The sequence below is a fragment of the Ruditapes philippinarum genome, unplaced genomic scaffold (genome assembly GCF_026571515.1).
Source record: "Ruditapes philippinarum isolate M1 unplaced genomic scaffold, ASM2657151v2 ctg1887_1_1_1_1, whole genome shotgun sequence".
In the NCBI taxonomy this organism is placed as follows: Eukaryota; Metazoa; Mollusca; class Bivalvia; order Venerida; family Veneridae; genus Ruditapes; species Ruditapes philippinarum.
The window spans coordinates 44,345-60,735 of NW_026860160.1; the positions used below are offsets into that span (position 1 = coordinate 44,345).

General features: G+C 33.4%; 1 protein-coding gene across 1 annotated transcript in view; it reads left to right on the forward strand.

Moving 5' to 3' along the window:
* Window positions 1-12,372, forward strand: part of LOC132759086 (F-actin-monooxygenase MICAL3-like) — a 47,936-nt gene extending 35,564 nt beyond the window's left edge. The window contains exons 20-26 of the mRNA XM_060750811.1: window positions 277-3,121; window positions 3,981-4,072; window positions 4,347-4,654; window positions 5,251-5,324; window positions 8,093-8,182; window positions 10,456-10,570; window positions 11,777-12,372. Of these exons, the coding sequence (XP_060606794.1) occupies window positions 277-3,121; window positions 3,981-4,072; window positions 4,347-4,654; window positions 5,251-5,324; window positions 8,093-8,182; window positions 10,456-10,570; window positions 11,777-11,891 (3,639 nt within the window). The 3' untranslated portion in view covers window positions 11,892-12,372. The remainder of the gene's footprint in view (window positions 1-276; window positions 3,122-3,980; window positions 4,073-4,346; window positions 4,655-5,250; window positions 5,325-8,092; window positions 8,183-10,455; window positions 10,571-11,776) is intronic.
* Window positions 12,373-16,391: the final 4,019 nt, after the last annotated feature.

Here is a 16,391-nt window from a genome sequence, read left to right on the forward strand (position 1 = left end):
CAAGTGTTATAAAAACATGTATTTTAATTTTATAAAACCTTATGTAAACCCTTTTTGTGCAAAAAGTTACTTTGAAAATTTTTTGAAAACCCATGGAAGATCTAAATGAATCTAAAAAAATCTGAAGGGGAAAAAAAGCTGAAATTGGCAAAACATGTTTAAGTTGTGTTTTGAATACAATTTGCAAATTTGAAATAACTTTAATAATAATTTAAGGTGAATTATTTAGTGTCTTGCATTATATAGTCTTATTTACTCCAGTTCTTTTCCTTTAAGGTTGGTTCTCAGGTGCTAGACGTAAAACCCCAGCCCAATGAATGTAACAACACAGATGATGATCTTGACGAAGCGTTCGTTTCGGCAGAGTATGAACCCTTGCTGGAAGATGATGAAAAAGTTGCTGTTAGCCGGGCAATGGAACAGCTGCTGGTTGACATGGATCATAGATCTGAGTCAATAAGTGATTCTAATGATGATTTAAATGCATCTAGTGACAATGATGGTGATGATGATGTTTTTCATCAGTATCGCAAACAGATTGCCTCCAGAGACTCTACTGGATCATATTCTGATAGTGTAAAAAGTTCAAGTAGGTCAAAGTCCAGAAATTCTTTATCAAGTAGTGATATTAATAAAAATGGAAGATCAGTTTCTAATTCAAGCTCTAGTGCGGATAAACTTAAGAAATCCGAGGAAGAGCTTAGAAGTTCAAAGGAATTACTATTGGATAAAAATAGATCATGTTCATCAAATGAACTGGGATCAACAGAAAGGTCTGTTTTACGAAGTGTTCAACAAATGAGTGATAACTCTGGTTCTACTGGTGGTTCAGGGGAAACAACTCTGCAAGTGTTAAAGAGTGTAAGTGAGATTAATAACGAACAAAAGGACGATGATGACATTGAGCAATGTATTCAATATATTGATGATAGATTTGTTACACGTAGAGCTCGTGGTAGCCGCAGATCTGGTAAATCCAATTCAGAACTTAAAAACTCTGGTAGTTCAGACAGTTTCACTATTTCCACACCTAGTCAATCATCTAGACACACCTCTTCAAGTTCTCTGTCAGAAGAGTATGAGTACAATAAAAACCTCCTTTCCCAAGAGAGTGATGATGAACGGCCCGACTCGGATATGTTAAGAGATTATCAAATGACAGTAAGTCAGAAGTTAGATGATGATGAGGAACCAATGGACAATGAACCAAAAGGAGATGAAGATTTAGATGCAACTTTGAATGCAGAAGAAGTTATTGAAGCTGCACCTGTGTCACCAGCTTCAGAATATATGTCTCCCAGGTCAGAGATGGGTGATGTTTCAGACAGAAGTGAGTATGTTTCACCTCGCTCAGATAGGAACAGTAGTGCATATGAAACACCTGAAACAAGTCTGAATGAAAAATCAGCATCGGATTTGAAACAAGTGGCGGAAAGTGTTGTTGAAAGTGAAAATAAAAAAGTAAATACGAAAAAATCAATATTGCCAAGTTTTGTTCAAACAAAAATCAGCCCTAAAGCAGATACATCTAAAAGTGTTCAATCTGTGGATGTTAAGAAGAAAAAATCAGGCAGTTTAAAGCCTCAAAAGAAAATTAAGCAGGAGGTTGATGAAGCTGATCCTGTGAAAAATGCCACTAAAACAATCATTCGTCCTTATAGACATGGTAGTCGGGAAGGCTCAGTTGAGTCAAACCCTTTAGAAAAAGATGCATGGGGAAGCTCTAGTTCCACTAATAGTTTGAACTCTATAAACTCAACAGAGGCTTCTCAGAAAACGTGGCGACCTTTACCGCCTGTGCCGATTGAATCTCAGACCTCGCCAAAACAATCTAAAACTGTTAAACCGGGAACAGGGAGAAAACTTCCTGAACCTGTTGTACCTAAATCCAAATCACCGCAAGTGTTTCAAAGTAATTTTATGAAAAAAGCATACTCCTCTAATACAGACTCTAATGATTCAAGTAATAATACACCATCACCTAACGAGGTTCGTAAATCTGTGATAACGAGTCAGCCACGACCATTACCCCCTCCACCTATTGAAACCAAATCTGGTGAACCAAATAAAACTGTAAGTAAAGATACAGATAAGTTAAACGAAAGTAGTGGTTTAAAGACTAAAATCACTGTGGATTACACTAAATTGAACTTTGATAAAGATAGTGCTAGTGAGAGTGATACTAAAAAGAAACGAATACCAGTAGCCAGTGCTCTGAAAAAGTCTTTGAAACCAAGTCTTTCAGGGAACAGTGTTGGTGATCAGTCAGATGAAATTCCATTTGCGGACGATAGTGAAAATGATGTTGTTGATGATAAATTCTTTACACCTGCAACTTCAATAAAACCTAAACGAAAAGCTTTCAGAAAGGAGGGAGAGGTTTCAGATGCAAGGAAGAGAATTTTGCCAACCCCTCCAAAACAGTCAGAACCAGCAATGTTAAGTCCTGATCGTATACGTGATATTAGAAAGGCTGAGATTGAAAAGGCACGCGAGGAAGCTCGTGAGCGAGCAAGATTAAAGAGTGACGAGGAGTTAGGGTTACAAGATACACCTTCTGTGTCGAAATACAAACGAACAGTTAGCACAGAATCATCTGTTAGTAATTACACAAGTGCTACCGACAAAGTTTCAGATAGTGATGATTTAAGAACTCCCTTACAAAAAATCTCAGTTAGTTTTACACCTGAAATTCCACTCTCTAATGGTACACCAACAAAGAGTAAAGGGAAGAAAAAGAAAAAGAGCAAAAGTAGAGACAGTAGTCAATCGTCCATGGAAAACTTGGAGATGGAAGTAAAGAAAGAAAAGAAGAAGCGATCACTTTTAGCATCCATTTTATCTGGTGTAAAGACACCATCAGACAAACCAAAAGAGTTAAGAGATCGTGATAAGTCTTCCTCTACTGACACTTTGGAAGATAAGTCAACAAAAAAGAAAAAGACCAAAACACCAAAGACTGATAAAAAGAAAGAGAAAAAGAAAAGGAAGTCAGCGTCAATGGGAGAAGAAAGTTTACTGTCTGAAAATATGAACCAGTTGAAGATCGGTGCTGTGTTTTCAGAGAAATCAGGCAAGCGTCCAGCATTAAGAGGGAGAATTGTTCCTCCTAAAGCATCAGGTAATTATTGCTTTGTTTAACCCTTTCCCTGCTGAATTTTATGAATGGATATATCCAGCTTCCATTTTTGGAACTGTCCATTATCAATTTTGGGGATATCACTTGAGATGATAAGTTTGTAAGGCAACCGTATAGAACTTTGTCAGACTGCATGGAGGTGCACAAACTCCTCACAGCGGTTACGTCACGCTTTGCTACTTAAACCACTGCCACCGCTGAAATCACGCGACGATAGTTGTATCATGTGACAAAAAACATGGCGGCCAGTTTCAGAACGCCAAGGATCCCATATCAAACTGGCAGATTTATAATTACATCCTGACCTGATAAAATGTGTTCAAAACACACAATTTGTTTACACTTTAAAACTTACTTGTGGTGGCAGTGGTAACTGTACTGATCAGGGGAAGTAACCGCTGCGGGGAGTCTGGGAGGTGCATGCTGGCAAGGCTTTATACTAGGGGCATAGGCTAATTACTTTTGGTTTCAGCTGGGTAATTTTGTTATTAAATTCAAATACTTGTAACATAATATGAATAAGTTTTAATGACAAAAATTTGAAAATGAGCTTGCATTTATCTATGTAATCTAAATGTTTTGAATGAAATTTTTTCTGGTTGTTACGAATCATAATGACATGTTAATAATGCATTAGCTAGATTAGAATCAAAATATAGAACTTCTTTTGACTGTTTGAAAAAAGGGAGATATATGTGTTTATTTTATCTGGTCTTATATTCTGTAAAGCAATGGTCAGAACATCATATTACATTGATTATATAAGACTTGGAATAATGTTTGAAAAATATATTTTCAGAAAAACAATTTTATTACCATTGATATGTATGTTACATTACAGTTGATGATTTCACAGACTCTGATGATGATTACCCCAGTATGGGTACAAGCATGACATCTCTAAATGACAGCCAATCTCGTAGAACTAAATCTGTAAGTGCATTGTACTATCTTTACAGTGGAATTATGCAAAAAGTCAGAACAAAAAGCTAAAGGATGTGAAATTTACTATCACAATGTATTACTTTGGCTAATATAACATTCATATAACAAATACGAATGTACATGTATTATGTGTAATGGTTATTGTCACTAGATTGAAAGGGTTCAAAAAAGATACGGTGTAACTTATTTAAATTCTTGAAGATTTTGAATTCAGTATCAACCCCAAGTTTTTCGTACCTTATGCATGTTTTGGTTTTTACAGGACCATGGGCCTTTGTCTGAAGAAGAATTAAATGCAAGAATAACCAGGAAAATTCAACATGCTGCTAGAAAACAACAAAAACAACAGGAGCAGAAACGCCTACGTCAAGCACAGGAAATCCAGCGGAAACTTCAGGAAGTTGATGTGAAACAGCGGGAGCTGGAGGAGCGTGGAGTGTCTGTCGAGAGGGCTCTGAGGGGAGAAGGTCCCGAGGGTGGTCGGTCCGAGACGGAACTTATGCAGGAGTGGTTTAACCTGGTCCATGACAAGAACGCTCTTGTGAGACTTGAATCAGAGCTGATGGTCAGGTATGCTGCTATATAAATCAGGGTTTTTTACTTGTTAACTTATATGATTGATTTCATGGCTGAATGGTTTCAGGATAATTCATGAATTCAGGATTCTCAGACTCTTTCAAAGGATTTTTGGGATTTTTTTAAATTGTTCAGCCAATCACACATGCTATTCGATGCAAGAAATTTTATTGATTAAATACAATGAAACATAATATAGAATTTAACCAGAACAACCTGATCCTAAAGTTAAACACTTAAGTAAAAGGATAAGTGTGACATTTATTTGAGCATGTTTTGAATATATACATTACTTTTATTGTTGCTTTTTCTCAAAGAATCAAGGTGTATTTACTGTATTAACATTACACAAAGAAAGAAGGTTGTAATCATTACGTTACCTGGCACATAAAGGAATGTAGTCTAGCTTGCTGATTTTTGTTTCAGCTTTATTTCTTTGAACCATGGTGCAAAGTTCAAATCAACAAACAAGCTTTGTAAATCATATAAAACTGTACAACTGAAATTGAAAAAAACAAACGTTTTATAAGTTTTGTGCTTAATTTGACGAAGTATTTAAATTTTCTAGCTAAGGTTCCTTTATTTTTCAGTGCGAGAGAGCTTGAGTTAGAAGACAGGCAGGGTAGATTACAGCATCAGCTGAGAGAGAGTATGGTTCTAGATGGTAAGTTTGCAATTTTAAAATCTGTCAAACATGAAATTCATTTTAGTTGCGCATGTCTCCATTTTCTCCTTTTGTGTGTGAATTGGTAGTGTGCCTTGAACCTTGATCCAAAATGAAGAATTTACTGTAGAAAAAGATTACACAATGTTCTTGTTTTGTTTATAGCTTTGTATAGTTTATGAGTATAAAGGGAGATTAGTTATCAGAAAATATGAAACAATAAAATTAAACCCAATAAAAACTGAGAATAATATTGGAGGTTTTGATGAGATTATGTTTTATTGTGCTAAATCAAAATTTCCATACTGTTGATCAGATAGATATACATGTAGGTATTTGACGTTCAATTTAACGTATATAAAGTATATATTTAGGTTTTGTGACATTTGGGCTTTGATTGATATTATTTTGATATTGATTTGAACTCAATGAATTAGTTCTTGAGAAAAAAGTTCTTGCATATAAAAGTATGTTGTAGCATAAAATTTCCATGGGTTTTCTTGCTTTATGGAACTGCTTAGTAGATTTTCGTGTTTTTCATGAACTCTATTTAAGATAAGTGATAAGTAAAAGTGATACTTTTGATGCATGGTTTACATTTGAATCATCATTTTGTGATATCCCATGTAACTATCCAGTTTTGACAGCTAATGCATGTTTTATCATTTAGTTTTATTTAGTTTATTTTTGCATGTTAAGAAATTATAATAATTTTAGATTAAACAAAAAAAATGTAATATGTTTAAGTTTATATTTAAGAGAATAATAAAAATGATTCATTTTCAAGTGATGTTTTTTTTCTCTCCATATCTGTAAAACAGATAAAATAATAGACTAAGTTTCCTTTTATATTTAAATATTTTATTGAAACCTGGGTGTTTAACCGAAAAAATAAAAAAATGAAAAAAAAAAAATTGATAAATATCTGAAAAATGATCCCTCAGAAACATTAAAAAAAACCAACAAAACAGCAAAATTACATAGAATTGCAAACGTAGTTGTTTTTTCAGTAACATGTTATGAAATTACATATATTTATACCCCCAAAAACGAAGTTTGGGGGGGTATATAGGAGTCACCTGGTGGTCGGTCGGGCGGTCGGTCGGTCCAGACGTCCGTTGCATTTTCCTTGTCCGGAGCATAACTTGAAGACTAATGCTTTGAATTCAATATAACTACACACAATGGTCAAGCACATTGAGAGGAAGTGCAGTGCACAAGAACCATAACTCTATCTTGACTAATTACAGAGTTATTGCCCTTTGTTACTTTTCCTTGTCCGGGGCATAACTTGAAAACTACTGGTTGGAATTCAAAATAACTTCATACAATTGTCAAACACAATAAGGGGAAGTGCAGTGCACAAGAACCATAACTCTATCTAAAGTAATTACAGAGTTATTGCCCTTTGTTACTTTTCCATTGCTTTTTTTTGTCCGGACCATAACTTGAAGACTAATAGTTGGAATTCAATATAACTACATACAATGGTCAAGCATATTGAGAGGAAGTGCAGTGCACAAGAACCATAACTCCATCTTGATTAATTACAGAGTTATTGCCCTTTGTTACTTTTCCTTGTCCGGGGCATAACTTGAAAACTACTGGTTGGAATTCAAAATAACTTCATACAATTGTCAAACACAATAAGGGGAAGTGCAGTGCACAAGAACCATAACTCCATATTGACTAATTACAGAGTTATTGCCCTTTGTTACTTTTCCATTGCTTTTTTGTCCGGAGCATAACTTGAAGACTAATAGTTGGAATTCAATATTACTTCATACAATGTTCAAGCACATTGAGAGGAAGTGCTGTGCACAAGAACCATAACTCCATCTTGACTAATTATAGAGTTACTGCCCTTTGTTAATTTTCCTTGTCCAGAGCATGACTTGAAAACTACTGGTTGGAATTCAAAACAACTTCATACAATGGTCAAGCACAATAAGGGAAAGTGCAGTGCACAAGAACAATAACTCCATCTTGACTAATTACAGAGTTATTGCCCTTTGTTACTTTTCCATTGCTTTTTTGTCCGGAGCATAACTTGAAGACTAATTGTTGGAATTCATTATAACTTCATACAATGGTCAAGCACATTGAGAGGAAGTGCAGTGCACAAGAACCATAACTCCATCTTGACTAATTACAGAGTTATTGCCCTTTGTTACTTTTCCTTGTCCAGAGCATAACTTGAAAACTACTGTTTGGAATTCAGTACAACTTCATACAGTTGTCAAGGACATTAAAAGGAAGTACAGTGCACAAGAGCCATAACTCCATTTTGACAAAATACAGAGTTACTGCCCTTCGATACTTTTCCTTGTCCTGAGCATAACTTAATACGTACTGGTTGGAATTCAAAACAACTTCATACAATGTTCAAGCACAATAAGAGGAAGTGCAGTGCACAAGAACTATAACTCTATCTTCAGTTTTTATAGAGTTTTTGCCCTTTGTTCCTTTTCTTTGTCTTTCTGGACTTATTACAGAGTAATTCAATTAAACTTCATCAATGGCCAACCACATTGAAAGGATATGCAACATAGAAGAACCACAACTATCTTTAATTGCTAACAACCATAACTCTATATTTCAATTCTTTTACAAGGTATTCTGTTACTAGTAACATCCTCATTTCCGAAGCAGTCTTGTGGGGGTATTAATCACATTTAGTGATAGTTCTAGTTTCAATTTTTGTTGTTGCAATGTGTAGAAATTCAGAAGTATAGAATATAAGGGTTGGTGTATTTATTGTTGTACAGGGTTAGATTGGGACCTCGTTGATGACGAGGTATTTGAGGAACCAAACGATGTAAAATTGACCAAATATTGGAAGGCCATTTGCAGAAATGGTAAATTTCACGGCCATGATACAAAACTATTGTTATAAATCAGATTTTATATGTAACTAATAAGGGAGATCTTCTTGGATGTTGGATTCAAGATGTACCTGAAAATACAATAGTTTGTAGTCAAGGCAACCATTTGCATACAATTATACTGCTTGTACTTTTTTTTTGGTGCTATGATTTTTATACATCATCCCTTGTACAGTTTGAACACTACCTACCAAACATGTACTTTTCTCCAAAATATAATCTTTAAACAAATTGAACGTTTATAGATTAACATAACTTAAATAACAAATAATGGTGTCAACAGAATTTTTGTTAGCGTTATTTACCTTTATCATAACTTCAGTTTAGCTAGTTTTCTCTTTAGGCCTTACTTACTTTGAAGAGTTAGCACGTATAGACTGCACTTTAGACACAAGTTTCTGCACCAGGCTTTGAACTAAACTCCCCATTCTCATGTCATACATGTATATCAGTCTATTTCCTCAGAAAATCCGAAAGACTTTTTCTAGAAGAACAATATAAGTCTCTGTGTATATTTATTTTCAGTGTTGTGATAAACTTGTTTTGCCTTTCTTTGTACAGTAAGCTGCTCTTGACCCTTTTTTCTGATGCTAAATTCAGGAATAAATCTTCCAACTTAAGGCTGAATTCGGATAATTTATGCATTACAAGGTGAAATTGTACCTTAAGCCCTGGTCATAGATGTTGTATAGTGGTGTTCACATACTGTGAATTTGATATCTTTTATATTAAGTATTTTAAGCATATAAATGATAACATAAAAGTGTCCAGCCATATAGGCGTCTTGCCAGACTGCATGAAGATGTTAACTGACCTCCGTCTATACTTTACGGATTGGCTTGCCATTGAATTCGTAAAGCTAGAGGTGTTCAAAAAGTTCAGATTGGTTTTGAGTGATCAAGCTAGAGAAGTGTAGAATGTTTGTGGGCATTTTTTTTTAATTGGCCAACTTACGGCCATTTGAAATTAATAATCTTGGTAGTCGATGGTATAAAGGTAGATTTTAAATGCACATAGGCAACAAAGGGTCAAGGACTCCAGGTTAGGTCACTGTTTATAAAAATAGAAGAAAAAGAATACCAAAAAGTTTTGGATTTGACGTTAACAAAATAACCATATTTATTTATATACATTTACTTATATTTATATGATAAAAGTTTGAAGTTTATATTGATGTAGTAGATATTGGGTTTAACAATTCACTTTGAAATATAATTCACCTTGGAGTATTTATTTTTTCAACCTAGTTCTATTAATACTGGTATATATATAGTTTTATTAATATACATATCATGGCTTCATTAAGATTGTTACAATCATCTGTTCTAGCCAGTGTTACGTTAGAGTTACCTCCCCAGTATTAACCTTGGTTATGATCGTGTATCATTATTTCCCCTACTTACTGTACATGTATTTACTATTTTCCTGTAATTCTTGAAAATTCTACAAGTACTTGATAGTGTGCGGGCTTAGTGCAAAAGGGTTGTAACCCATATGACATAATGATAGAGTTACAACCCTTTTGCACCAAGCAGTCAAATTATTATATATAAAGCTTAATGAAAGAGCAAAGAATGTACATAATGTATATACAGTAAAATTTAGGCAATACCGATAACATTGTAATTTTTTGTTACTTTTATACTTTGTAATTATTAGTTGATGATTTTATTTCAATACTCAATTTATATATTTATTTTCGTTATTTTTAATATTTTTATTTTAATTCAGTTTTAACTTAGATTAGTAAATTAAGTTGTTTTCTTCATACTTTTGTATCAAAATTTTATTGTTTGTGTTTTCCAAATTGATATTGAAAAGATACATATATTGTTTAATAATTGATTTTGGGAAGAATTTCGAAAAAAATGCAAAAAAAAGCAGCAGTGAAGGAGAGTGTATCTTTGGGGATTAAAATAGGATTTGGGGTAAATTTTGCGAAAGATTTTAAAAAATGTTTTTAAAAAATCAGCACTACAGAAGATCATCATATCATCATCATAGTGCAGTAACGGGTTAAGTCCTTCTAACTTTAATAGGAGTTAACTGGTAATTGCAGTAAGTTGACGATGTCTTTGGGGGAATGAAAATTGTGAGATGTTTCTGAAGAACGCAAAGTTGTTTCAGTATTGTGTATCTTTTGATGTCAGTTTTAATTCTATATATATATAATGTATATAGTAAATGAGTTGATTTTGTATGAACTAATTGGCTCTGCATGTGACTAACTTGCTTGTTGTTTGCAGACACGCTCAAGTCTCCGCTACAGCGTGAGCGCGAGCAGAAAATCTACAGTGAGCTGATAGAGGTGGTAGAGGAGAGGGATAAGTTAGTTGCTATGTTAGAGGAGGAACGTGTCAGGTATGATCATCGGGGAAAAATGTCATAACTGTTATGTTAACGTTGTGTTTTTGTGCCGTTCTGTAAATTGCCCAAAAATCTCTGAAGCAGAGATAGAGAGAGGTTGGAAAAGGGAATTTTGTGTTAATTAGGTAAAATAAAGTTAGGGAGATGATCAGTATTGATTGATTGATTGAGTTTCTGATTTTTATTATGCTATAAATTGCCATATTTTACAGCAATTCAGCACAGAATGTCATAAATTAACTATAAATCTTCTGGTGGGTGTCTTGTGACTGTTTGCCAGTTTTTTGTTTGTTTTTTTGTTTGTTTCTTAATTGTGACAAAATGAGTTTAATAAATGCTGTAAATCATAGATAGTGTGTAGCAGTTAATTTATAGTTATAGAAAACATTCATATTTCGATCAGATTATTATTATTACAACATTTCAATTTATTTTTTAGTTGTATACCCTATGTTTTAAAAAGATTCTAATGCATTATTGTTACAAAATTCTTGTGGTCAAGTAGTTACTCCATAGTAGAATGGTGTCATTAATTCATGATATGAACGTTTTATTTTCTTTTTTATCACATTTTGTTTTTCTTTCTTGTGGGGTACAGGGGTGCATGCATTTGAAGCATGACTAATAATATCTGTGTAACTAAGCTGATTTGATTTTTGCTGTGAAAAAATACATATCAATATTTTATAATAAATATTTTCAGGGGCAAGAAGTTTTTATGTTAATGTATCTGGACATTCTTAGGAGATCATGTGTCATTTTTTTGTACTAATAATTTCATTTACAATTATACATTACACATAATTATGATCCTTTAGGTAGTAAACAAGTTTTTTCTCTCAGAAATTTATTTTGCATTTCTAAAAATATTGGGTTTTCTTTAAAACCTCTTAAACCACTAAATTTGTGTTATTAAAATCCTCCCTGCTTTGAGTAGGAACTGTAAATTGTTAAGTATGATTTTGATATCAAAAAGATAAATATGAGATGCCAACAGGGTAGAGATTGGTCAGACAGTCTGGCCTGGCCTGATTCTTGTATCAGTTATTAACCTATCGCACCCCCATCGAGTGCCGGCCCTGTTCCGGTTAGTTGCCCCTACGGGTGCCTCATGTTGTAAGATTTTGTTGGGTCTGTGTTTTGTGCATGCTGCTCTCCCTTGTTGATCTTGAGTCTTGTATGTTTTCATTTTTATTTCAGAGAACGAGAAGAAGATAAAGACTTAGAGAATGTGATGAGGGCGAAAGGTTTCTCACTGTCTCCAACGTCAGGATCTAAAATACTCCGTAAAACCCAACCAGTGAAAGTTTCATGACATCATATGATTAAACAATAGATTATTTTATATTATCTGTGTTAATACTCTAATGTAAGAAAAACCAAGACAAGGCTATAAATAGCAAGGCAAATCTATATATAGCTTGACAAGTTTAAAAGAGGAGACAGACCAGCCTTTTTCATGAATTTCCTTAAACCAGTCTGCAAAAATCTGACCAGTCTGAAAATAGGAATCTGCATACTAGTCTAGAAATAGATGGACCAGTCACAAAAAAGTTTAACAACTTGAGAATATTAATCTAAACCAGTCTAGAAGTAATTAGACTGATGGAAAACCAGACCAGTGTAAAAAGAACTATCATACTGGTCTTGAAATAGATACATGCTGACCAGAATAGCTAAGAATTAATCTTAGACCAGTCTAGGTGGAAAAACCCAGACCAGTCTGAAAAAAAAAAACAAGCATAATGGCCTTACTAAAACTTAAAAAAAGCTCTCCTTTGGGAGGCATTTAAAACTATAATTGTATGTTAGAGTCAGTATACTGGCATGCGAGCAGTTCCCGTACAGAAGCAGTACCCGTATTTTTCATTTAAACGCTTGATTTTTACATGCATTCTTCAAAAATTCATTTCAAATCAAGCAGATACATAAACGAGACAAAATCTAAGTGTCAGTTCGGCAGTACGTATAAAAAGTCTCATTTTAAATCACTTTCACCTGTGCGTTGTCAAAACATGACCTTGTTTTATCTGGGGGATTTCCGTCCTTGCGCGCATGCGCAAATATACTTACGCGTGAGGCATGTTAAAGGGTTTTCAACTTATACCACCTGTTTACAGATAAGAAGGCAATGTGATGAAAACTTGTTAAATTATCAGAATTTTGATCAATATTACTATATTAAATAATCTTATGGCTTTGATGCGTAAAATATCATGCATACAAGCATGCCATCGCATGTGACTGCGTTGGGGGTAACGGTACCGGGTAATAGATACACGCGTTTAGTCTACTTTCTATTTCCTGAATTACATCTATTTATCTCTTAGAAAATGGTCTGTTCAACAATTATAAATGAAAAATAGGTCCGATATAATAAAATTGATTAATTATAATGGGTTCAATTTTATGTACGGAAACTACTTCTCTTCATACAAAATAATGGATAATTTCAGTACCCCATATGAGGCCAATTAACTAAGGGTTATTCTATGTTTAGAACATGATGGAATTTCCATGATTTGTGTGACGAGCCGAATATTGATGTGTAACATTCAAAATTTGGTGAGTGAGCGTAATAAAAAATAATGTTTAAGTAACTACGATTTTTGTACGGGAACTGCTCGCATGCCAGTATGGTCGCATTTATTGACTTCTATTTTACTGGCCCCGCAATGAAGCAAAACCAGCATTTTAATGCAGAATTTATATCATGTTGCTGTATTAACGTAGCTTCGACTAATGTTTTTAGAATGCAATATGTATTATGCAAATTAAATACAACATCCTGATGTAGAAATTTTACCAGCATCTGGATGTTCAAGGCTAACCAGTATTATGCCTAATAATTGAACAATATCCATATGTGTAAATTAATACTATTTTATGTTAATAGTAATAATGAGCCGTGTCATGACAAAACCAACATAATGGGTTTGCGACCAGCATTACGTTGGTTTTGTGGCTCATATATTGTCAAAGAATATATAAGAAATTAGGTCTGGACATTTTCGTTTGAACAAAAGAATTATATGTCTGAACAATAGAATTATATGTTTATGTTTATTTGTTGTTGTATTATTTAAATGTACATAATAAGTATGAATGGTTTAAAAACATTTTGTAAATTCCCACTGTGTGCTAAAATAACAATTGTACATATTACCATTATTTATTATGAATTGCTGTAAAACCATGAAACAGAATTTATGACATTGTACAAACCAATTGCTTTATTCTCCAATTAGATAAAATCAATGACAATTGTATTATGTTAATGTTGAGTTATAAAAAATGTCGTGTCATTTTAACCCCTACCCTTCTAGAACATAAAGTGGTAAGCCTTTGCCACCAGTATAAAGCCAGGCCAGCCTGTGCTTCTGTGCAGTCTGACCAGACTCTATACTGTTGGCTGACCAATTTCAAATTTTCATCCACAACTTTCCTCAAAATTTATACAAGACAGTTTCATTTAAGACATTCAGTTTCATTTAAGACATTCAGTTCCATTTAAGACATTCAGTTCCATTTAAGACATTCAGTTACATTTAAGACATTTAGCAGGATAAGGGTTAAAACATGTGATTATGTTTTATTGAGAGAAATATTTATAAATGAGTTGTTTGTTTTTTGATACTGAATGCCAGTAAAACGTATAGGATGGTTAAAGGTGGTACATGTCTGCTTAGGTTTTAGTAAGCACTTGCATTTTGTTCATGCCATGACATGTATTGTTAAATCTAGCAATCATCTTTTAAAAGATGTATAGTTCATTGTTTGTAAGAGGGGTATTCATGCACTCTTTAACGGGATGCAAATTTAAGTCATTACCTTAATACTGTACCAAGCTAGCCAAAGTATGTTGTTTAAAATTTAGATTTGTGTGCTTCTTTGTTCTCGAAATTTAATCGTTTCTTTCATTTATCAAATTATTAACCATTTCTTGAGATATTACACAACACTTTTGTTATTTGTTAACATTTTTTAATCCGAACCATGCTTTATTTTTGTAATGGACTAGCCATTCTTTGAAACTATAACAGTCCTTTAATACTTAAGAGGGTTTTCAGTTCCCAAGTACTTACATAGGGTAGTCAACATTTAGTCGGGGCGAACTGAAGCTGTTGTTTATTTTTCTTTTTTTATACACATTGCTAACTGATAATAAATATGAAACAGCAGTGCTTGCAATGAATATTACAATTCATTTATTTTCATTTATTAATGAGATTAGTTCAAATTGTTTATGTTTTGGAAGTAAGAGGGTGTATTTCTTTTACTAAATATGGTTGTGCATTTTTTAGACGGGTCTGTACTTAAATCTTTCTTGCTTATCTTTCTTACTGATTTGTTAGAAATTATTTTCAAGTTGCAATTGTCCATTGGCATTTTTACTTTGTTAGACCTCATGACTTACCACAAGCCATCTATATATTAGTTCTTTACCCATTTTGTCTCATTGGAAAAATTGAGTATTTGTCCATATTGGGCATTCACAGTGCTGAATTTTCATCTTTATACAATATATTGAATGATATCATTGAATAAATGTCTGAAATGATGCGTTTAAAACATTTTGTCACCTTAGTGCAATTAACTCCTATTAAATAGGAGAACTTATTCAGTTATTGCACCAAGGTGACAAATTTTAATTTTATGACCATCCCAAACCTTGTCATTCAGAACATGTTTTGTAGTATGGGTGTACAAATTGAATAAACTGTGCTGTTATGTTCAAATTTTTTGACAAAGACTTATCATTATTACCATTATTATTATTATTACCATTATTATTATTATTAGCAAGTGCCTTGATTAATTGTTTATATTATGTTGCACTTAAATCGATGCAGTCTCCCCACCCACCTGTTTCAGTTATTGTTTTACAAGGGTTTATGAATAACTGTGATTAATTTATTTTGTTTATACAATTTAGCAGAGCTGAATGAGTAGGCATTTAATTGATTACTACTTTTGTCATTTAAGTTTTCATCTGAAACAGGGCATTTTAAGTTTGCGTACCTGTAAATTTTTTCTCATTAAAGAAGTATATTGGTAGACTGAAATTACATTATTAAATTGTAATGTTGATAAGTATGAGGAAGTTTCTAATCATCTAAGATTGGTAGTTACAGAAAATCAAGAAACGGTTGCATCATTTCTCTTAAAGTAGGTTTATAAAGACTCTTACCCTTCAGAATTCGAGTAATATTGACTTGTCCTGCAGTCAACTTGGAAGGTTGCTAGGATGTCAGTATTGATATTGAGCAGCCAATAGTGTAGAGCATGTCACACTGCACATATTTGCATACTGGCCTAGCTTTATACTGGTGTCATTATATTGACCTGGTTTTATACTGGTGACATAGGCTAATACTGACCTGGTTTGATACTGAAAACATGCTTATACTGACCTGGTGTTATATTGACAACATATGCTAATTCTGAGGTGACATAGGATAATACTGACCTGGTTTTATATCGAGTGTAAAGGTTAATACTAGACTGGTTTTATATTGATGACATAGGCTAATACTAACTTTTTTCCTTATTCTGATGACATGAATTAATACTGACCTGGTTGTATACTGATGACATAGGTTAAAACTGGACTAAATGTATACTGATGATATAGATTAATACTGGCCTAGCTTCATATTGGTGACACAGGCAAGTCCATTCATTGAGAGGGTCAAGAATTGTTTATCTAGTCATTTCTGTATATAATGAAGCTTATTTTGCTTGGAAGCTAAAAATATAATGTTTGAGTGAATTTATTATAACAAGATGTATCGAAATATATCTGAAAAATAAT